This window comes from Trichosurus vulpecula, chromosome 7 (genome assembly GCF_011100635.1).
Source record: "Trichosurus vulpecula isolate mTriVul1 chromosome 7, mTriVul1.pri, whole genome shotgun sequence".
Lineage (NCBI taxonomy): Eukaryota > Metazoa > Chordata > Mammalia > Diprotodontia > Phalangeridae > Trichosurus > Trichosurus vulpecula.
Window position 1 is genome coordinate 48,552,398 of NC_050579.1, and position 23,993 is coordinate 48,576,390.

General features: G+C 42.9%; 1 protein-coding gene across 8 annotated transcripts in view; it reads right to left on the reverse strand.

Annotated features, from left to right (window-relative positions):
- The window catches only part of LOC118856190 (myomegalin-like), a 273,345-nt gene that overhangs the window by 36,333 nt on the left and 213,019 nt on the right, over positions 1 to 23,993 (reverse strand). For all 8 annotated transcript variants that reach the window (XR_005010844.1, XR_005010845.1, XR_005010846.1 and 5 more), the window contains 9 exons: positions 20,039 to 20,271; positions 17,726 to 18,176; positions 15,124 to 15,316; positions 14,065 to 14,181; positions 10,644 to 11,163; positions 8,125 to 8,360; positions 4,864 to 4,915; positions 2,296 to 2,528; positions 1,432 to 1,584 (listed from right to left, as the gene is read on the reverse strand). Coding sequence is in view for 5 of the 8 variants with exons in the window: in XM_036766329.1 (XP_036622224.1) it covers positions 1,432 to 1,584; positions 2,296 to 2,528; positions 4,864 to 4,915; positions 8,125 to 8,360; positions 10,644 to 11,163; positions 14,065 to 14,181; positions 15,124 to 15,316; positions 17,726 to 18,176; positions 20,039 to 20,271 (2,188 nt within the window). In the remaining 3 variants the exon portion in view is untranslated. The remainder of the gene's footprint in view (positions 1 to 1,431; positions 1,585 to 2,295; positions 2,529 to 4,863; positions 4,916 to 8,124; positions 8,361 to 10,643; positions 11,164 to 14,064; positions 14,182 to 15,123; positions 15,317 to 17,725; positions 18,177 to 20,038; positions 20,272 to 23,993) is intronic.

Genomic DNA, 23,993 nt, shown 5'->3' on the forward strand with positions numbered 1-23,993 from the left:
AGATGATCTAAGGCCTTTTCCGTCTTTAAATGCTATGATCCTAAATGTCCTGAGTCCCCTAAGCTGCTGCTGCTAACCTGCTAGCCCTGGGCTTTGTCATTTTCATGTCATCCAAAATACCAATGTTATTCTGACCAAAGGGGCATTCAAAGGCTAAAATCCAAGTCTTTGGTGTTCTAATTTTTCTTTTAGTTTATCTTTGTATGTCCCATAGCACCAAACAGTGCCTGGAACACAATAGGGGGTTCAAAAAATATTTGATTTAAATTATCTGACCCTAGAGAAGTTACCTAGATGGCCAGTAACATGTTTGCTTAAGGGTACTGCAGCCTCAGAGCCAGGTTTCCTCCTAATGAATTGAAGACCTCTTGCTTAAGGAGAACACATGGGACTTCCTTTTCATTCAAATGAAAGGCAGACAATTCCTGAGAAAGATTAGGCTTATTTCCTAATAAGCTCTGACCAAATTCTGGGGGAAGTACAGGAATCAAATCCCATTGTGGAAATAAGAATAAGAAAAAATAGCTCAAATTTCCATAGTAACTTAACATTTCCAAAGTACTTTCTGCCCAAAATTTATCATCTTCATTTTACATGTGGGGAAATTAAGATACCTGAAAGTTAGGTAATCAGATCAAGATCATATAACCAGTGTTAGAGCAAGGACTTGAACTCAGATCTAACTCCAAGGACACTCCTCTTTTCAGACACCACAGTTGCTTCCCAGGATGAAAAGAAGCTATGATGCTAATGACAAACACCGAGAGGTAATACCAAAGTTCCCTTCCCCTGCCCATATCTGCAGGTCTCTGGTTGAACATCTGTCTTTGGGGCGGGGGGGGGTGGGGGGGGGTGGGGGTGTGTGTGTGGGGGGGTAACCTGTAGTGTGGCCTCGAGGCTACAGGTTCCACACCCCTGGTTCAATGATTCAAATTCAAGTTTCAGTGGTCTCTTAGTAAAGTAGCTATTTTCAACCCTCTGTCCTCAGGGTTCCCATGAAAAATGAAAATGAGAATATTCATTAAAAGAAAAGAGTTTAACAATGAGGCACATATCACTACCATAACCCCAGAAAGAAGTAGGTAAATATAGGTCAGAATCTGTTATGAAAATTACCATTGCAGAGAAATTTCTGTATAACAATAAGACTTTCAATTCTAAACCAGTGGATATCACTCATATTCTGTAAAATTAATACAATATTCTAATGCAGCCATAGAGTTGAGGCCCTCCCTTGAAGTTTTCCATAAAAAAAATTTAACCCATGTGAAATGAACCCTTAACCATCCAACTGTTTATTGAAGCCAGATGTAGGAAGGCAAATTTGAACAGGTAGAGCTGGCTGGAGTTCTCAGGCAAGGGTGGATTTTTGATGTCCTGTTTGCCCCTTCAGGAGGCTGCTGTCCCATACCTGTATGGGCTAGTGCATACCTGCATGCGCTTGGCTGGCCTCCTTGGGGGGTTTCTGAGGAGATGGCATGGTTGCGGGGATGCTGCTGGATTCCTTCTTAACCCCATGGGATGTGGTGGCAGAGGATGGGTTAGATGGAGGAGCTGCATTGTTACTTGAATGATGGATGGAGTCTACAAAACCCATGAGTGAAAGAGAAGGTTTTGTGTTACACAGAGCAGCGCAATTCTGACTGTTTTCCCCAGGAAATACCAGGGCCAGAGTGTCACCCATTGCAAACACAGCAAACCAACCCTATAGATCACCTTATTCATGTCCATATTTCCTTGGAAAGAGAACCTATATTTAGAAAGGAGATGCCTCAGTAAAGAAGCCATCTCATATAAGACGATGGTCTCAGGGCCTGGAGCCCTTCATGATGGGTGTCCCAAAAAGCAGTGAGGTAAGCTGATGGAAGCTTTTACCTAGGAAGCAGATTGTTGGGGAACTAATTAATAGGTTGGCACAAGTGAGATGGAAATTTACTAAGAAGGAATTGATGCATATGTTAGCCTTTGATATGAGGATGAGGCCATGACCGGCCAAATGAGCAGGGTAAGATATTCTGTATTGTGTTGCCGATAGTGGTAGTGAATTTACAAAGATCCGGACACTGTCTCTCCTCGTCACCCCCACTTCCTTACAACTGGGGCCCCATAGCATGCATTTTCGAGAAGGTAGGACTTTGAGGTGAACTTTATGAGCAGAGAACATGGCAAAGCTAACTAGCCCAATGGGGCATGAGCCTCAAACTCAACAGCACTGTGCTTTAAGCAGCTCAGAGTGATTGGTGAGTCCCTCTCTAAAACACCATGAGAGTGAGTACCCAGAGCTCTGCATCTTACCAGGGAGGTTGGATGGAGCTTTGTCTTCACGGTCTTCTTCATACTGGGTATACTCGCTGGCCACATCCATGTCTGAGCTGCCTTCCATCTCATCAGACAGGAAGGAAGTGCTGCTCGGAGAGCGGTGGGAGTCAGAGAGGGCGTGGCTGCTGGAGGGAGTCAGGGATCTAGCGTTGAGTTTGGCCTGCAAGGCCTCAATCACTTTCTCCTTTTCTTGTAGTTCCTTGCTGAGCCTGGCAATAAGGAGGGGACAGAAAATGAAGGCATAACTGTCTGCAAGCAACCACTGCCACGGCTGACCCTGCTGGAAAGCTCATGACTGGGACCCCAAAGGCAGAAAGAGGGATTCCTTCAGGAGAGGAAAAAAAACCCTTGTTACACCTCTTGTGTTGTTTTTGGGGATGGGGAAGGGATGAAGAGCAGTAACTCAGAACACCTGTCAAAGTAGCAAGAGCAGGGAGGTGACCGTGCCAAGCAGGGAAGTGATCACGCTGAGCAGGACACTGGAGAGATGGACATGTGTCAACTAGCAGACCCAAATTTGGCCTTGCCATAGCTGGTCAAAATTTTTTTTTCCTCTGCCTAGGCAAGAATAATGGTGTCCCATTTTAAATTGAAATCTCCTTCTAAGGCAAGGCAGTTTTTGAGTCATCCACCTCTCAAGAGGTTGGACTACAGTGTTTAAACCTGTCCCTGAGGAATGTAATCACCTCTTAATTGGTCTTCCTGCTCACCTTTCCCCTTTCCAATCCATCCCACACATAACTACCAAAGATATTTCCCTAAAGCGTAGGTGTGCCATATGAAAAAAAAAATGCTTCAAATCACTAATAAATGAAAATTAATGTAACTCTGAGGTTCTACGTCACATTCATCTATGATCAGCAAAACTGATAAAAAAGGACAATGACAAGTGTTGGAAGGGCTGTGGGAAAATAGGCACATGAATGTGGATTGATGAAGCTGGGAATTGGCCCAGCCATTTCAGAAAGCAATTCAGAACAATTTCCCCCAAGTTATTAAACTGGAACTCTGCCTTTGACTCAGGGTGCAGAATAAGACATATGTTTTTTGGACATGACCATGACTATGCATATTTATTGCAAAGTTTTTTCAGCTGATTTGCACACCCCCTCCCCATAGAGTGGGAAGGTAGGAAAGAGAGAAAACAGATTTTTGTTAATCTAAAAGCTTTTTTATTTAAAAAATAAAGCATAGTTTTGACCATGTAGTTTCCTTCCTCAATAAACACTAGTGGCTCCCTATTACCTCTAAGACAGCATTTAAAGCTCTTTACCACTTGTCCCCTCCTCTCTTTCCAGTGTATATATGTATGTGTGTGTATGTGTGTGTGTGTACACATATATACAAATACGTACACAAATACATGCACTCTGAGTCTATCACTTCTCAGTCAGAAGGTAGATAACACTTTCAATCTTCAATCCTCTGGAATTGTGGTTCATCATTGGGTTGATCAGTGTTCTTAAGTCTTTCAAAGTTGTTTGTCTTTACAACATTGTTATTATATAAATTGCTCTCCTAGTTTGTCTTTACAACATTGTTATTATATAAATTGCTCTCCTAGTTCAGCTCACTTCACTCTACATCAGTTCACATAAATCTTCGCAGACTTTTCCTGGAACTGTCTTCTTTATTTCTTATAGTACAACACCATTCCTCTACATTCATATACTATAATTTGTTCAATCTGTATCTGTGTGTGTGTGTGTGTGTGTGTGTGTGTGTGTTTGGATAGACAGATAGAAAGACAGATAAATAGATAAATAGACAGATAGAAAGACAGACAGACAGATAGATGTACATATTGTAGAAGGGATGTTACCATTAAATAGCTGCTAACATTATAAGGCCAATGATATTCACAGAAATATCCAATTCTCACTTGGGTCTTCAAAAAGAAAATGCAGATCTAGGAGTAATATTTACTAGCTATGAGACTTTGGACAGGTGAATCAACTTCTGTGAGCCCAAATGTACTATCTGTAAAATGAGGGTACCCAATAAAATATCTCGGGGCAGCTAGGTGGTGAAGTGAGTATGACACAGGCCCTGGAGTCAGGAAGACCTGAGTTCAAATTTGACCTCAGACACTTACTAGCTGTGTGGCCCTGGGCGAGTTAACCCTAATTGCCACACACACAAAAAAGAAGATAATCTCTGAAGGCCTTTCCAGCTTTAGATCTAAAATCAAGGGCTTCTTTCCAAGACTACACCGTAGTCTTCACTGTCTAAAATGTCCTGAGGCCTGGTTAGTCGGATCTCTAAGTCTGACTTATGCTAGCTTACTAAGCTTGGAAAACAGGCAAATGAAAACAGGTTATGATGATTTCAAAGTAAAGAAAGAAAAGAAAGCAAGTTTTCTATACAAATGAAAATGTTTGTATGTATAAAGAGCAGTCTGTGTTTTTCAGCATTTTTAACTGTTGTAGGAAATACAACTGTTTTTAATCCTCTCCAGTTTCCCTTATGGCTCTCTCATCTGTTTGCTTCAGGAAAAGAGGTTCCCCATTGACATCCCATCACTCAATAGTATTTTAAATTTACCTGAGGGCCAATAGCTCATGGCTTGAATGATGATCCACCTTTCCTCGATCCTCTAAAAGCAAAATCCAAATAGGTCTAATTAGAAATGTTAAAAATTCACCCTGCACATGCAGATAAACAATGTGGGCTGCTTGGAAGAAGAGAAATGATCCCCTTTAGTTTGGATGGGGCTGGGGGCGCTCAGGGTAGTTCGTCTCCCAACACACTTTCGTTCTCCTTCCTTTGTTTTGTGGTCTTCAGGCAAGAAGGCCAGGTATATTTTCATAAGGTCATGCCAACAGGCAAGAGTTTCAGCAGGGTGAGATGTTACCCTGGCTTCCTTCCCAACTCCAAAGGACTATGGTAGCACAGAAATCCTTGCTGGTTTTCAGGGCCTGGAGAGGTAGATACTGTCTTCTATATTCTTCCTTCTCCTATTTGCTCCCCCCTCCCTCAGGGGTGGGGTACCTGTGGACTCAAGGCCTTTTGACTGAATCCAAGTTTTAGAGAACAAATCCTTTTATTAAGGGGATTTGTTCTGGGAAGTTTGGATTCCATCAAAGGGCTGCACTTGAGGACCTAGAGGGCCACATGTGGCCTTGACACGGCAGGTTCCCCACCCCTGACCTAGCTTTTAAACTGAGTTGCTCAGATTATTGGAGTGATGACTCAGGATTCTCACTTATTTAAGATGGGTAGTGGTGAGAGCTTAATGTAATGATGCACCAAATCCAAGGGATAGCCTCCCCAAGGATCAGTTTGGTCTCCCTTCTGCCACATCCTGCCAGAGCCTGAAGATCACTGTGTCTGAGGCTCTGGTCACATCCCCTCTTGCACTGCTTTTCCTGTATCTTTGAATCACTTTGTGGGTATCTGTCCGATGCTGCCCTCTTTTGAGGGGTGGGTAAGGGTGTTGACCTAGTAACCTTCTTTTGGTGCCCTGTCTTCCCACCCTGAGGTGTCTCCAAAGTTAAACCATGTAAACTTTCTGGTGTGGATTAAAACATGTCAAATAAAAGCCTGTTGTCTTTGCTTCACTACCTGGTTTAATTCTTCTGCACAGCCCCCTCTAAATCCCAGAGCAATTATAACAGACTAGAGCCAAGGACAAAAAAAAATCCTCCCGAGGAATTCCACAGCTTCAAAGTGCTGCCATTGGCCTCGTCTCAGACCCATAGCTTCCCCTGTGGTCTCTGAAGAGTATTCCAATCATAACCATATTTGTTGATACTGACGGGACAGATCCACCCATCCCAATTCTGTCTTTGTCTCTTTGGCAAATCCATAGTTAACTCCACCCCACCCCTAATCTTCCCAAGCCCATTGTCATACTCTTTCTTTACTGCTTACTATTGAAATTCACTTCATAAAAAAGTCTTGACTACCATTAATAATCACATGCCACCTAATATTCACATTACACTTTACTATTTGTAAGAATGAGGTGATATCCCCACCTCCTTAGTAAAATATAAAAGGCAGGGATTATTAGGTCATTTAAAAATTTTTATTCCCCCAGTACTCAACACACAGTGCCCTTGCACAGAATAGGTAACTTATGACATATTTATTGAACTGAATTGAGAAAATAAGTGGTGATGGCATTATAAGCCCTCTCCCCAAATGCCTGGTAGTATTGTGTATCTCTCCTTGCTCCCTCCACCATCACCTGGCCACGCTCCTGGAGAATCAAGCATCATTACTCTCCATGGCAACACTCCTGACTTTCCACATGCTATAAAAACCAAGTTATTCAGCCTGGAAGCCCCCTCTAGACCCCTGGACTAATACCCTCTGCCCTTGAGGGCCTCTCCTTTCTGATTGGCTGGTACCTCCCGGACCCTCCATCTTTTGACCACCGCCTCCCTCAATCTATCATCCCTTCTAGCAGGCCCCTCCCTTGTCCCTTACTACTTCTTCCCTCCCTTCTAACCACCCTCTCCCTTTTCTTTCCCCTTTCCCCTCCTACTGCCTGTAGGGCAAGTTAGATTTCTATACCTGAGTATGTTATTCTTCCTTGAGCCAAATCTGATGAGAGTAAAGTTCAGACTGTGCTCATCTCCCTCCCTTCTTCTTTGTGCCTCTTCATGTGATGTAATTTACCCTTTTCCACCTTCTCCTTTTCTCTTCTCCCATTACAACCATTTAATTAGGTTTTTTATCATCACCAAGTCAACTTATACCCACACCCTCTGTCTATGTATATCCCTTCTAAATGTAATAAAAAAAATAGTCCTCAAGAGTTATAAATACCATCTTCCCATGTAGACATGTAAACAGTTTGCCCTTACTGAATAACTTGTTTGTTTTTTCTTTCCTGTTTACCTTTTTATGCTTCTGGAACCTACATCTTAAGGAGGAGGCCTCAGACCAAGCATGTCAGCATTTCTTTCCGGGCTTCACTCCTAATTCTACATACAGGACTTTTTCTACCATTCCCCCTTCTCTCTCCCACCTACTGGATACCTGGAACACCCACACCTCTCTTTTCATCTTTCTTTTGAGTGTTGTCTTTCTCTATTAGAATGTAAACTTCAAAGGCAAGGACTATCCTTCTGCTTGTATTTGTATAATACTGCCAAGATATTAGAAGACACCCTATTTTCCAAAGCTAAGACCCAGCAAGCAAGCTGTGCCCTGAGCTTGGTATAACAACAATCCTTTGCACTCACTCTCTGGCAAAGTCACATAATTCTTGTACTGCTTTGGCCAGCATCAGAAGTTCTCCAAGCTTGGACAAGCACCTGTAGGACCCATGTTTCAGTCATGAAGCCCTGTTATGAATCAAAGTTGTCTCACTGTTGCTGTTACCCCTCGTTGTCAGGGCTATGGCTCACTGTGCAATCATTGATATAAGGATTGAGATCTCCTCACACTGCCTCAGATGCCCCCACTAGAGGTGAGAATCCAGCACATATGTCCCTGCTTGCAAGACATTTCCCTCACTTTGAGATTAACCTTCTGTTTGATTCCTGACTCTCCTGTCTCTAGCCTGCTCTGTTCAGCTCCAGCCATCCACATGTTAGAGTCTGGTTCGGTCCAACTGACAATATGCTCTTAGTACAGTGTATGGCACAGAGTAATTACTTAATAAATGCTCACTGACTTGCTCTTCTTGACTGATCCCTTTTCTCTCAGTTGGCAACTCTGGTCAAATATGTAGGAGCATAGTAGAACCAGGTACAAAAAAGGGCTTGTCATGGAAGCACACATACATGGGAGGTGGAGTGGTGATGAAATGGACTAAATATCTTGCAGATCGATGCCCATGGGACAACTTACTGGTGTTGAGTTTGTTGGTGAGTCTTTCTGCTAACTGGCTCCCCTGAGCCAGCTGCTCCCGGAAGCTCTGTCCCAGGAAGTAATCAATGTCCGTGCCTCGGAGGAGGTCCTCAAAAGACTTGACAATGTCCCTGAGGTGATGGGTGAGGATATGGCACACACCTCTCCCTTCCCGTATCTTCTGGCGCAGGTGAGACAGCTCTCGGGCCTGAGCCTGGATCAAGGAGTCATATTTCCTGATGTGCAAGGGATGGGAGAATGAAGAACAAAGGTGAAAAGGGAGGTTTGTGTTATTTCCAGGGACTCTGGGAGACAGTTAGCCAGGCCCCACGGGGATCCCCTTCCTTTCTTAGTCTGAATTTTGACACTGAAAATCAGCTATGCCCATGGGCCATGAGGGGAAACCAAAGGATGACAATGAAAAGAACACACCCGATCCAGCTGACTCTAGAGCATGGGCCATTGGAGGCATGTAATAAAGAACAAGGAAAGTCTCCGATCCAATTGATTCTAGAGCTTGGGCCTTTGGAGGCATCTGAGTAGTACCTTTTCACTGTGCCACTAAGAAGGCCCACCCTTAAAGAGAAGGTGCCTCTCAGATGCTGCCAGTCACCCTGTACTCAAGTTTAGTAGTGGGGAGGGAGGAAGAGGTGACCCATCGAATCTCCCCCCTTTACAATTTAATACTAACTTACATGTGTGTAGCCCAACAACCCCATGAGATAAATAGTGCAACCTTTACTATCCCCATTTTAAAGATAAGGAAATTGAGACTTTAAGAGAGAAAGTGACTTGCCCTTAGTCATACTAAGGTACTCTAAGCGTTTGGGGTGGCACTGAAACCCAGATTTCCTGAATCCAAGTCCAATGCTCTATCCATTATACTTTATAAAACCAGTGTAATATAGATGTTACATTCTGCTGCCTCACAAAGAACTTCCCTTGTCAGGATGTCAAGAGGCAGCATGCTGTAGAAAGAGATAGAACACTGGCCCTGGAATTGGGAAGATCTGGGTTCAAATCGTTCTTTGCTGTGTGACCCTAGGCAAGTCACTCAACCTCTGTGCCTTGGTTTCCTTATCTGTAAAATGAGGGGGTGGGATTTAAATGCCTTTAAGGCTCCTTTCAGTTCTCAATCTATGATCCTACGTGTAAAAATCCCTCCTCATTTACCGTCTCTTTGTTCCCACAAGGAAAATCTAGTTTTCTTCTCATTGTCTTATAAAAATAGCTCAAATGGATTTTAACTGCTTTCTCTCTCCTGGCTATATATACTCCATCACACCCCATAGGCATATATTGGGTTTATAGAGTGGATGAATGAAAAATTATAAAAAGAACAATAATAGTATTGTATGGGAAAGGGATGATGCCATGGGCCCCAGGGATTTATGGATCAGAAGATAAATGAGGCAAAGGGTCAATTTAGCAACCAATATTAAGTTCCCACTATTTGCAAGACTCTAGAGTGTACATTCTACTGAAAGGAGATGGACCTGTCATAGAATGAAATTAACACAAGCCCATAGCTAATGTCGAAATATGTTTTGCATGACTCCATATTGCTTACATTCTCAATGCGTGGAGGAAGAGTAGAAGGGAGAGAATTTAGAACTCAATTTTTTTAAATGAAATTTTTTTACATGTAACTGGGAAATATTTAATGAAATTAAAAAATTATTTTTTAAAAAGTTAAAAAAAATAAGCCCATGGGCCAGAAGAAGGTAATTTAGCAGTGAGCTTCCTCTTCATCCCTACTCTCTACACCTCAAAACCTCTTTGGGTACTAACCCACACAACTCGATCTCAGAGTATTGAAGTGGAAAGACACACTATGTTTGGAATCAGACACCTGGGATCAGATCCTGGCTCTGTCACTAACTACCTGTGTGATCTGAACAGGTCTCTTCCACCCTCTAGACCCCCTGTGGTTCTTCTAGAAAGAAGGACAAACAAAAACATCATCAGGGAGGTGATGCCATGACATGCAAGTGAAATGGATTTAAGTAAGGAAGGGTTGTGTAAGGTCACTTTCTCCTCCAGAGCCATCTGGGTCCAGGGGCAAGATATAGATCAGGAGATGGCCCTCAAGGCAGTAGAGAACCTTGGCCTTTTCAAGGTAAGGTCTTTATCAGGTCTCAGTAGAATGAGGCAAAACCCATTCAGTGATTAAGGTTTAATAAGAAATGAGGCAAAGAATGGCCTTCTACCTAGTAGAATACATAAATGAATAGATAGATAGAGGACTGAATGAATGAATAAATAAATAAAGGAAAATGGGAAAAAAAAATCTGGATCTGGGAGGGAAACACCCTCAGGGTTTCAGGTCAAAACAGAGACAATTGCTGTTTATATTTACTCTGAGCCAAACAGTGACCAAAAAGGGCTTGGCCTGGAGTGGTGGGTGAGAAGACTGAAGACCTCCTAGGTCCCTACCAGCTTTAAATTTGTAATTACATTCCTAACTCAAACTCAGCCTCCCAGTGGTTCTGCCCACCTGAAATTGGTTTCCTCCTTACCCTGGCCAGGTGGCTGATCTTAGCTCCTCTGCCAGCTTGCCTTCCGCCTGGGATTTTGGAAGTTGGGCCTCCAACAGGGACACTCTCTGGATGAGTTTCTCCAGATCTTTTCTAGCCTGCATCTCAGGTGGGTAGAAGACCCCCATGCCATCGGATTGCCACCCCTCATCCTCATCGGTGAGGCTGTGGGATGGGGAAGACGTGGGATCACCACTCTTCAGCTTCATTTTTCTGGGCCTCTCCAGGCTAGAGGCGTAGTCGCTGGTGACAGAGAAAGAGCGTACTCGGCATTTGAGATTCTGGATGACCTTGTCTGAGTTTTGCAGCCTTGCTTTCAGGTCTCTGATGTGCTGCTGGAGGACAGCAATGTCCTCAGATTTTCCGTAGTCTACGAAATCCTTCTGTTTCCCAGGGGGCTTCTTTAGAGGGGAGCTGGTCAGTGGTGACACCAGAAAATTGTACTGGGAGTGTAAGCCCTCAGTTAGTCTGGCGTCGCTGAAGACGTCATGTTCTTCACATTCTGTGAAAGACAAAAGAGAGTCATCTCAATGAACATCTGATAATAATAATTTACATGTAGCATTTATAATTATATATAATTTGTGTAGCATTTCATAGTCTACAAAAATAAATAAAATACATAATAAATAAAAAATCAAATTTACCCACAACACCCCTATGTGATAACCACAATCATAACAGAATTCCATTTCTTGGGAGGAGCCAGAGACCTTGGGACAAGTCAAGGCAGACACCTTCTGCCATTGCTGCTGGGATCCAAGAGGCACGTATGATGACAAGGGAATCCAGAAGTGTTTTGACCTGGGCCTCAGTAGATAGTGCTGACTTCAGATGAACTGAGCTCAAACTGCCTTGGTTACTTAATTACCCACATCACCTTAATCAAGTCACATGACTTCCCAGGGTTTTAGTTTCCTTATCTATACAAGCAGGGTATCTATCAATCAATCAGACAAGTACTTAACAAGTACTTAAAATGTGCTAGGCACTGGGAGTACAAAGAAAAAGCCAAAACAGTGCCTGCCCTAAGGGGGCTTCCATTCTAGTGGGTTTATATACATAAATCAGGAGGCATAAAATGGATTCGGAGAAGACCGTAGGTAGTCAGAGAGGGAAAGATACCCCCACCATTAGTGGGCGTGATAAAAACAGAGATCCAATCAACGAGACTGAGAAGAAACAGGGAGACAGGTTGGAAGAGAACCAAGAGAAAATCCTGATGAAAACCCAGCAAGAAAAGCTCATCAGCAGGGTCAGATACAGGCCAAGAAGGATTAAGATAAATAAAAGGGGTTTTCTGGACAAAGATACTGGAGTGGTTTGCCATTTCTTTCTCCATATCATTTTACAGATGAGAAAACTGAGACAATCAGGATTAAGTGACCTTTCCAGTGTCACACAGCTAGTAAGTGTCTGAGAGTGGATTTGAACTCAGGAAGAAAAGTTTTCCTGACTCCTCCTCGGGACCCACACTCTATCCACTGCACTACCTGCCCAATGGTAATAAGAGATTATTACTAACTTTAAAGAGAGCCATTTCAGTTGGATGCATTTAGAAGTCAGACTGCAAGGAGTTCAGAAGAGAGTGAGAGGAGAGGGAGAAGAAGCAGCAAGTGTAGATGGACTTTTCAAGGATTTTAGCTTAAAAGGAAGCAGAGCTGTAGAATGATATTTTGCAGATGTGGTAGATTAAGGAGAATGTAGCTGGAGCAGGAAGGATGGCCTGGGAGAGCACAAGGGACTGAAGAGTTTTAGTAGGAGAAAGGCAGAGGGATAGATGCAAAGATAAAAGGTTATGATCATGTAAGGGAAATTCAATGTTCTCAAACAGGGAAGTAGAACATTTGTGGATGATGATGTGGATTAAGATTATGCTCATCCCTGCACAGCTAATGTGGAGCAGGGCGTGAGAAGACAAGATACTTAAGGGAACACCCAGCTCTAAAGTCCATGACCCAATAATCTTCTCAGGGAAAATTAAAAAGAGGCAACTGGTGGTGCTGTACTGCCTGGAGCTCCCGGCCTGAAGTCAGGAAGATCTGAGTTTAAATACAGCCTTAGACGTGACCCTGGGCAAGTCACTTAACCTCCATTTGTCTCAGTTTCCTCAATTATAAAACAGGGACGATAATAGCACCTACCTCACAGAGTTTTTGGGAGGATGGAAGGAGATGATATTTGTAAAAGCCTGGGCACACAGTGGGCACTATATAAATACTTATTCCCTTTCCTTGCCCCTCTCCTCTGGCTGCCAACAGCTGAGGAGTTTCCCTTCCCTGGAGCAGTCCTCACTTTTCCATGATGCTGGGTAAAACTATTTTGGGGAGGAAGAATTCTCCCCAGCTCTGAGGATGTTGGTACTGTGGGGCCAAGGCCCGGTGGCCCCTTCCTAGTTGTGGCTCTGGAAGGATGCAGTTAAAAGTATTATTATCCCTGCTTTACATCTGAGCAACCTCAGGTTCAGAAGGGAAGTGCCTTGGCCATGGTCACAGAGTTAGTGTCAGTTGACTCTAAGGCCATTTTCCTTTCTCCTTTAAGGAGGAAGGACCTTAAAGTGGGACTGGGTAAGGTACTTGACAGGACTCCTATTTTTATTTTGAAGACTTTCCCAAGAACAGCAGGATAAATGGTTAGCTAGGGATCAAAGCCTCTGTATAGACTAACAAAAGTCCTTCATCATCAGTCACTGACAAACATTTGTTTTGTTTTTCTATCTGCTATTTTATTCTGATTCTAGGAAAATCAATTGATTGGGTATTTTATGTCTTTATTGGCAGCATCAAAAACATGGCAGGACTATACAAAACCAGCATACACTCTTTTTTTGAGATAAATGATACGGTGATCTTCTGTTTTTATATCACCTACATTTCCCAGTGTATCTTTTCCCATGCTCAGACAGCCATTATGACAAAAAAATTAAGAGGGGAAAAAAAAGCATTTTGGCAAAACTAACCAACATATTAAATAAAAATTCTAACTGTGTGCACACACGTGTGTGCATGTGTGTGTGTGTGCACATGCAGTGTTTCACATCCATAATCCTCTACAACTGCAAAGAATGGGGGGGCACACCCTCTTTCTCTCCTTACAATGGCCTCCATAAATACCCTCTGTCCATATTCATTTCACATTATGATTAATTGATTGATATGATTGATGAAGGAAGAAGGCAACTTTGCTAAGGGTTCAACTGGCAAAGCTGGCTTTCATGAAAAAGGCAAGGAGATATCCACACCCAAACACATTTCTCTCTCCCTCTCCCTCTCTTTCTCCTTCTCTCTCTGTCTCTGTCTCTCCCTCTGTCTCTCTCTCTCTCTCTCTCTCTCTCTCTCTCTCTCTCTCTCTCTCTCTCTGTCTCTCTCTTTCTTTCTGTCTTAAAATTTTTTTCTTTTTTTACCAGGGCTGGTGGTTTCTTCTCGTTCAGCCTCATTCTCACTTCGACCGCATGTCTCGTATCCCAGGTCCTGGAGATCCACCTGGACCTGCTTGCTGTCCTGTTTCACCCCTGGCTCACCTGGCCAAGAAGAGAGAATGGTTGTGTCTGTCACAGCCTCTACTCCCTGTTAGTCTTGTAGCATCATCATCATCATCACATACTGAGTGGGCATTTCACTTCTGGAGCATGACACATGGTTTGTTTGGATTCTTACACAAGACATTGGTTCCTGCCCCATCCATCAGTGATAGAGGAAAGGCCTCCCTCACAGGACAAGTGGACAGGCCTGAAGTTAGAAGACCCAAGGGAGGTCTGTGCCATTTACTAGCTGCAAAATGGCAGGGAAGTCACTTTGCTTCTCTGAGTCTGTTTTCCTCATCTGAAAAACGGGTTATTTTTTAACTTACACTTTACACTATCTACCACATGGAGTTGCCATCAAGCTTAAACAAGCTGGCAAATACACAAAAAAAAAAACATTGTTTGAACTATGTAAAGTGTGACACTAATGAGCCCTGTGTTAATGCTTACTTCCGCTCAGATCCATATATTATTCAGGCACTTATTTCAGCTCTGAGGATGGGTGAGGAGAACTTAACTAAGGGACTAACTGAAAATCTTAAATGATCTGGACCAGCAGTTATGACGACAATTTATAAAGGACAATAGAGTGGTATGTATAGATGAAGAGGAACAGGTTAGCTTGCTCTGAGAGAGGCGGGGTGGCCTAGGGACTTTAGCAGAAATCTAAAAGTCTGGATTTAGCTCCAATTCTGCTTAAGAATGCAAACTGGATAGAGTTGCTTCGTAGTACTGAACCTCAGTTTTAACATCTGCAAAACTGGGTCAAAAATACCCCTTTATCCTTTCGAGAAATACGGGAAAGACAGAATTAATATAAAAGGATTTTTTAAAAACCTATAAAGTATTTTGAGATCTACAGAGAAATCTAAAACATCCTGCTAACATCTAAGATAATGCACAATTCATCAGTCTGATGACTTTTAACCCAGGACTTACGAAATAAGACTCGGTATTGCTCTAGCTGGCTGGCCTGGACCTGGACCGTAGCTTCGGACACGAGCAGTTTCTCCTGGAGATCTTGGTAGCGCTGTCTACACTGTTCCAGTTGAGAGCGAAGCTGGTGAGTTGGCCCCTGCAGACCAGATTCTGCCGGTGGTCCGTTGCTACTGAGCTGGTCTTGTCTGTCCACCTTGGAGAGCCAGAAAGGGAGAGTTAGTCCATAAAGAGACTCAGCAGAGAAATGGGTACTTAGCCTGGGAAAACTGAGGAGACTGAGCAGGTGCCTAATCACCATCTTGGAGGATTGGAACGAGTAGTTGGTAATGTGGGAGACTGATAATACTTGGCAGATTCCGGCTTAAGGTAAAGAAAAAACTTCTAAATAATTAGATCTGTATAAAACGGAGTAGGCTGCCTTGAGTGGTAGTGAGCTCCTCAAAACTAGTTTTCAAACACAGACTGGATAGCCACTCATTATCGTAGCCAAGTAGTGCAGTGGATAGAGTGCTGGGCCTCAAGTCAAATCCAGACTTAGACGTTTATTAACTGTGTGAGCCAGGACAAGTCACTTAAGGTCTGTTTGCCTCAGTTTCCCTATCTGTAAAATGGGGATATATCAATAACACCTACCTCCTAGAGTTGTAAATGAGGTAATGATTATAAAGCACTTAGCAAATCTGGACAGCAAGCAGAAACATCACCTTGCCAACAAAGGTCCATATGGTTTTTCCAGTAGCAATATATGGTTGTGAGACTTGGGCTATTAAGGAAAGCTGAAACCTTCAGAATTGATGCTTTTGAATTGTGGTGCTAGAGAAGACTTTTGAGAGTCCCTTAGACAGTGAGGAGATAAAATCAGTCAATAATTAAAAATATTAATTCAAGCTGTCACTGGAAGGTCAAACACTGAAGTTTGGCCACATAATGAGAAGATGGCACTCACTGGAAAAGACCCTGAAAGAATGGGAAAGATTGAAGGCAAAAGGAGAAGTGGATGGCAGAGGATGAGATGGATAGAGATGGAAACAATGAACATGAACTTGGACAGACTTTGGGAGATGGGGGGGATAGAAGGGCCTGGTGTGGTATGGTCTATGGCATCATGAAGACACAACAGAGTGACACTTAGTACAGTGCCTGGCACATAATAGGTGCTATGTAAATGTTGGCTATTATTATTATGATCATCCTAAAATGAGTCTAGGAAGTACTAATCCATCATTCCTACTCATTCCCACCCCCCCAGAGTTAAATCTTAGAGTAGGGAGAGATTGTATGAATACTTATACAAAAAAGGAACGAACATTTATCTTTTCAAGAAAATTAGAAAAGCATCAGTGAAAACACTAAACTCTAAGAGCTCCTTAGTTGGCACAAGGGACAGTCAGGAGGCCAACAAATGAGGGCAGTGGGCAGAGTGCTAATACATAACCAGAGGTATTACCTAGACTTGTGCCAATTGGGTATCATACCTGGTAGGTCAGCCTGCCTAGGGGTGCAGCTCGCTGACTTCTTAATACCAAAAGGAGATAGTATGTATGCCTTAAAAGGTAACTGAATTCCCCATCACTAAAAATGTTTAAGTAGACAACTGTCAGAGTTGTTAATAAAGGAGAATCGAATCACAGAATTCGAGAGTTGGGATTTCAGCATCCATTTAATACAACTCACACACCAAAAGATTCCCCACTCTAACATATCCAACAAAGTAGTTGTCTAACCACTTTCTTGAAGACCCACCACCACCACCACCATGAAGGACTTTGAACTCACTATGCCTGTTCCACTTTTGGACAGCTCTATTTAGAAAGTTTTTCTTGATTACTGAGCCTAAATTTGCCTCTTTGCCACTTCTAACTGGTGCCTGGGTCTTTCCTCTGAGTCCAAGCAGAACAAACCTAATCTCAATTCCATATAACAAAGCCTTCACAACTTAAAGACAGTTCTCGTGTCCTCCTTGGGTCCTCCTCTTCTTTACACTAAATAGATTTTTGTTGTTCAGTCATTTTTCAGTTATGTCTATTTATGACCCCATTTGAGGTTTTCTTGGCAAAGATACTGGAGTGGTTTGCCATTTCCTTCTCCAGCTCCTTTTACAGATGAGGAAACTGAGGCAAACATGGTTTAACCTTGGTCAGGGTCACACAACTAGTAAGTGTCTGAGGTTGGATTTGAACTTAGGAAGATGACTCCAGGCCTGATACTCTATCCACTCACTGCCCTAAATATGTAACATGTAAGACTAAATATGTATCATGGATTAGATAAGGACTTGAGCTAAATGAACTCTAAGGTCCCTTCTAACTCTGAGATTCTCTGATTAGCACCCCCGAGAAAACCCTTATCCTGATTTGAAAGTCAGACTTGGGGCAAGCCAGAGGGATGGGTCACTACTGTTTCCCCAGGCCAATTGGTGGGGAGCGGGAGAGTGGTTCCCAGAAGAGAATGTAATGTTGATTAACTACTATTTCAGGCTTTGGAGGCTCTAGGGGACCCTACCTCCTACTTCCTACACCCCACTCTCACTGGCTTATCCACCAGTTAAGGACAGATATAATGACTCTACGTCCAGGTTTCTCTCCCAGAAGCCTATACTTACCTGGTGGCCATCCTTGGGGTGTAAGTCAAGGACAGACACAAGGTCAAGGGTGTGGGGTCTGGAATACAGCCTTTTGGACACCTTGTCTTCTTGAGGCTGGTCTCTTAGAGCCGAAGGCTTCTCAGGAGTCCAGACAACTCCCGTCTTCAGATGGTCGATCTCCTTGGCCAGGTGGACAATAAGCTGCGGATTCAGCTTACTGTCCCCTTCTTTGCTGTTCAATGCCAGCTGCTCTTTGAGGGGGTTGATTTTGGTATTGGCATTCCGTAGCTTCCCGTGCAGCTTTCTGACCTCAGCGCATAGGCTGTCTTCTTTCAAAGCCCATCTGGCATCCTCTGCTAGCCCTTCTTCCTTCTCCTTCTCTTCTTCCATTTCCCATGCTTCAGACATTGCTTCTCCCATCTGCTCCTTCAGCTCAGCGTTCTCCAAGCACAGACTCAGCAAGGTGTTCCTACAGAATGCACACACAGACACAGGGCACCAGGCTCAGGACCTTGACAACATTTCTGATGTTCTCCTTAACAAACATAATCATGTGATAACAGTCTGTTAAAGAACTGGAAGAGGTGGCAAATGACTTCCCCCCATTTCATGGATGAGAAAAACAAGACTCAGAGAGGTCCACTAATAGTTAGTGAATGGCGGAGCCAGGACTAGACTATTGAGTCTTCTGACTCTTGGTTCAGGCTTTTTCCTACAATAGGCAATATTGGATCTCAGTTCCTGAGGAGCCAGGAACATCTGAACCCTCGTGAATAAATCTGTAACTTCTCTCGTGGTACAAAAAGCAAGAATATTCATGCTTGGGACAAATTAATTCCCATGCATTTTAGGGGACTTTTTGTTCATATACATGCAGTGTTTTCTCAGTAGATGATGACTGAGGTCAGGGAAGACAAGTTACTATGAAATTCACAGAGCAATCCAAAGAAATGAAGTTTTTTTCTAATACACTATGGTTCTTTCTCTTCCACTTAACTCTTTCTCAAGGCAATGAATGAAGAGCAAAATGATTGGAACTTTGCCTTCTCTGCTATTTCTTCTCTCTCTCCTCTCTCTCTCTCTCTCTCTCTCTCTCTCTCTCTCTCTCTCTCTCTCTCTCTCTCTCTTTCTCTCTCTGATAGGTAGATAGATTAGCTAGACAGATACAGAAGGGGAGAGAGAGAGAAAGACAGAGACAGACAGACAGAGAGAGACAGACAGAGACAGACAGAGACAGAGACACAGAGAGACAGAGGAAGAGACAGAAACAGAGATAGAGGGAGAGAGACAAACAGAGACAGAGAGAAGACAGGGAGTGGACTTCTGACATTTCATTGGTATGATGAACTCCCCAGTGAGGAAATTTCCTCCACCAATATAGGTTGTCACCTCTTCCGGATCTTATAGTCTTAGAAAGTTTCCTAGAGTCCTGAGGTTGGCTAGGGTCACACAGCCAGTCTATGTCAGAGGTGCTGCTTAAACCCAGGTCATCTTGGCTTCAAGGAGAGCTATCAAAATATACATTTCATGCAGTCCTCCTATGATTACATCAATGTGAAAACAACCTCTCAATTCCGATCCCCAACTTGTCTGCAACTTTGAGTCTTAGAGAGTGCTCTGGACCACTTAGAAGCCAACTGACTTGACCAGAGTCATACAACTAGGACGTATAAGAGCTGGGACTCAAATCCAAGTCTAGCCAGCTCTCCATCCATTACACACCATGGTATATGTATCAGTACCATATTATACAAGTAAACTTATGGCTTAATGGATAGGGCATTGGACTTAAAAACAGGAAAACCAGGGCTCAAAGCTCTTCTCAGGCACTTACTACCTTTGTGACTGCGGGCAAGTCATTTAGCTTTTCTGTGCCTCAGTTTTCTCATCTGTAAAATGAGAGGGGTAGAGTGGAAGACCTCTGAGATCCCTCACCTCTAAGTTTCTGAGCCTAGGACTCCAAGTCCAGTACTGACTCCATTTACTATGACATCTCGATCTCTATTCCATAACTAGGTTTCTATCCCAACTGTAGATAATAGAAATGTATTAATCTTTGTCTGCCTCTGTTTACTCAACTATAAAATGGCCCAGCATTGTTGTGAGGATTAATTGGGATAACATTTGTTAAGCACTTAGCATAGTACCTGGCACATAGTAGGTGCTTATTAAATGTTTGCTCCCTCATAGAGTTGAGGTCTCCTAACTGGCAAAACCAGAGCTCTTCCTGCTTGTACCCCAATGCCTCTCCCAGCTGGGACAGAGCAAACCTCTTGGGTATCATAGCTCTAGCCTGGAAGAATTTCTCTTTTCCAGGTGCCTATTTCTGACCTGATATGGGAAACAGAGGAGAATCCTGCTTCCTCGATCTGGGCTTTCAGATCCTTCAGCTCCCCTTCAGCTTTTCTCTTCTGTTCCAGGTGCTGATGGATCTCTGCCTTCAGGCAGAGTACTTCCTCCTCAAGGCCGCTGTTTTTGTCTCCTTGTGTTGGGGGAGGAGGATTTCGGTTAGAATGTTGGGTTTCCTCGGTCCCCAGGCTTTTCTCTGAAGCCTCTTTGACGTACTGAAAAGAAACCAAGGTTTAAACTGGTTAGGTCACCCAGGATGAGAGTATCCACAAACCAAGGGTTGACAAGGAAGACCACCAAGAAGAAGGGAGTAGTCAGACCCCATGGCCAAAAGTGCTTTTCTGGCTCATAAAAATGGCAGCAGGTAAGAGCATTGAATGGACCTTGTGGGGTAGGGGACTACCAGACAAGAAAGGAGAGAGGCAGCCATTGGACAGGTCACTTTAGGATGACTGCTATCCTATTCTGGGAGCTAAAACCAGAGATGATACTGGAAACAGAGTCGATAAAGACTAAGGCAATTTGTTTTTTGTTTTAAAGGAGGAGAGAGACTAGGCCTCAAACTAAGTCAAGGTGTAAGGATGCCATGGGTCTCTTGCCCCTACTGTTTGAAAGTCCACCTAGAGCAGCTTCCAAACAAGAGAGAGAAAATAGGAATAATATTGCTAGTACATCATCGGTACACAACGTAACGAATGGTCTGTCCAAGCAAAAATAACCCTGAGATCCCTTGACGATAGGATAAAAGGGAGTGGGAGGGACAAATGAATGAAGTCAGGTGAATAAATGGCAGGTGAATGGAGTCAAGCTACAGGCTGCCCAGGGCAAATGGTTAGGTGTCCTCTTCCTAAAAAACCTGGGACAGACACATGACTGTGCCCCAGGCCTAGAATTCCCTCTCTCCTCATCTCCACATGTCAGAGTCTTCAATTTTATTCAAAGTTCAACTCAAGGGCTGTTTACTACAAGAAATCTTCACTTATTTTCCCAACTGCTAGGGCTGTCCCCCCAGAAACACCTCGAATTTATTTTGTGTGTGTGTCACACATGTGTGTATATACATATACATACATATATGTGTACATATATATATTATGGACATCTCTATACACATGGACATCCATATATATGTGGACATATATATATATGTGGGCATCTATATATATGTGGGCATCTAGATTACACACATACATTAAACACACACACACACACACATCTTATCTCTATACACACACAGATACTTCTTGAGATAAAATGTAAGTCCTTTGAAGCAGCTCTCCTCCTAGTATCTTCTGTGCCTATTACAATGTGAGGCACATAGAATAGAGTCTCATCGATTAATTAATTGATTTCAACTCTACGTTGTTGGTGCTCAATCATTTTCAGTCATGTCTAACTCTTTCTGATCCCATTTGGGTTTTCTTGGCAATGATACTGGAGTGTTTTGCTATTTCCTTCTCAAGCTCATTTTTCTGATGGCAGAACTGAGGCAAACAGGGCTAAGCGACTTGCCCGGGGTCACACATCTACTAAGTGTCTGAAGCCAAATTTGAACTCAGGAAGAGGAGTCCTCTTGACTCCGGGCCCAGCGCTCTACACACTATGGCATCACTTAGCACCCTTCAACTCTATGAGCTGTTCTCCATTTCCTTGTCCATAAAATGATGAGTTGAACTCTAAGGTCCCTTGTAGCTCTAGATCTGTGAACATCTTCCTTAAAAACCTTCACATTCTTTAGACAATGAATCAAGTCACACCTTCACTTCCAGCTTTCCAATCTGAAAAACCCAATCCCCTTGTCTTCTCTTCATGGGACTTTTTTTTTTTCCTCAACACTTTAATTATTCTCAATGACCGAGACAATCAAACAATAAATCAAGCCCTGGGGTGCAGTGTTTGCTAATTTCTGATGTGTAAATGCTTACACAGAAAATTTAACAATCAGTTTGCTTCCAAGCTAGGACATCCTGGAGATGCCGCAACCTGTGATGTCACAGAAAGTGTTGGGCATGAAATCGGGAACAATAGATTAAACCCCAGCTGCCTATGCTTACTTGGTCTTGGCGTTGGTTCAGTCATTTTTTCAGTTGTGTCTGACTGTTCATGACCCCATTTGGGGTTTTCTTGGCAAAGGTACTAGAGTGGTTTTCCATTTTCTTCTCCAGCTCATTTTACAGATGAGGAAACTAAGGCAAACAGGGCTGAGTGACTTGTCCAGGGTCACACAGCTAGTAAGTGTCTGAAGCCAGATATGAACTCAGGAAGATGAATCTTCCTGACTTCAGTCCTGGCACTCTTTTCACTGGACCACCTAGCTGCCCTGTGGCATCTTAGGCAAATCCTTTAACAGTCTGAGCCTGTTTCTTTATATATAAAAAAGAGAAAATACCTGAGTGGAAAGGACATCAGAAACCGTTCCCTCCAGAAACCATCCCAATTTACAAATGAGGAAACTGAGGCCCAGAGTGTTTAAATGACTCGTCAAAGATAGTAAGCTGCAGAGGCAATATTTGAATCCAGGTCCTCTGCCTTCCCATAACCTGCATGTGCTTTTTAAATAGATTACATTCAAGTATATATTACAGAGTGTTTTAGAATCTGCCAAGCAAAATGGGCTTGACCCTGCCAACCTCTCAAGATCTCACTCTACATCTCTTCTGTTCACAGCCAAATTCCTTTAAAAAGTATTCCGTCACTATGCCCAAAGGGCTATAGATATGTTCATATCCTTTGACCCAGCAATACCACTTCTAGGGTTGTATCCCAAAGACATCACACAAGCGGGAAAAGGACCCATATTACAAGGATATTTATAGCTGCTCTTTTTGTGGTAGCCAAGAATTGGAAATCAAAGGGATGCCCATCAATTGGGGAATGGCTGAACAAGTTGTGGTATATGAAGGTGATGGAATACTATTGTGCCATAAGAAATGGGGATGATGCAGACTTCGTAACAACCTGGAAAAACCTACACGACATAATGCTGAGTGAGCGGAGCAGAGCCAGGAGAACGTTGTGCACAGCCACAGATATATGGATTCCGTGAGGACCAACCCTGACATACTGCGCTCTTCTCAGCAACCTAAGGTGCAAGGACAACTCCAGGGGACTCACAAAGGAGAATGCTATCTTCATCCAGAGAAAGAACTGTGAAGTTTGAATACAGATCGAGGTGCACTACATGCTCGCCTTTTTTGCTTCTCTCTTGTTTTTGTTTTTGGGTTGGTTTTTTTTTTTTTGGTTCTGTTTCTTCTTTCTCATGATTCATTCCATTGATCATAATTCTTCTCCACAACTTGACTAGTGCATAAATTAATTCAATGGGAAGTTATACATGATAGTTATATGAGATTCCATGCCGTCTTGGGGAAGGAGGGGGGAGGGAGGGGAGAAAATCTGGAACTCAAACTATGTAGAACCGTGTGTGGTAAACTAAAAATAAATAAATAAATCTTAAAAAATAAATAAATAAATACTTGTTGAATTGAAAAAAAAAAAACAGTATTCCTTCCTCATTGTCCCTACTTCGCTCATTTTTAAGCCCTTTGTTGTTTGGCTCCTGACTCTATCATTTGAATGAAAATGGTCTCTTCACTGTTACCAGCTATTTGTTAGGTTGCTTTTGTTTTGTTTTTAAAAGTATTGATCCTTTCAAAATGATTGATGGGATTTGACACTGATGAATAGTGTATCCTCCCTCATACTTTGACAGTGTAACCCGGACCCTGCTTTCTTGTTATTTCTGCCTGATGATGACTCCTAGGTTCTTTTATGTAATCCTCATCCATCTTCTGTCTACTAAGCTTGGGTTTGAGCACCACTGCTCTGAACTGGACTTTCTCTTCCTTTCTCTGTATCTTCTGTCAGTGATCAGCTCTCCTGGGTTCAATTTTCATCTCTGTATAGATGATTCCTACTTCTATATATCCTGTCTTCA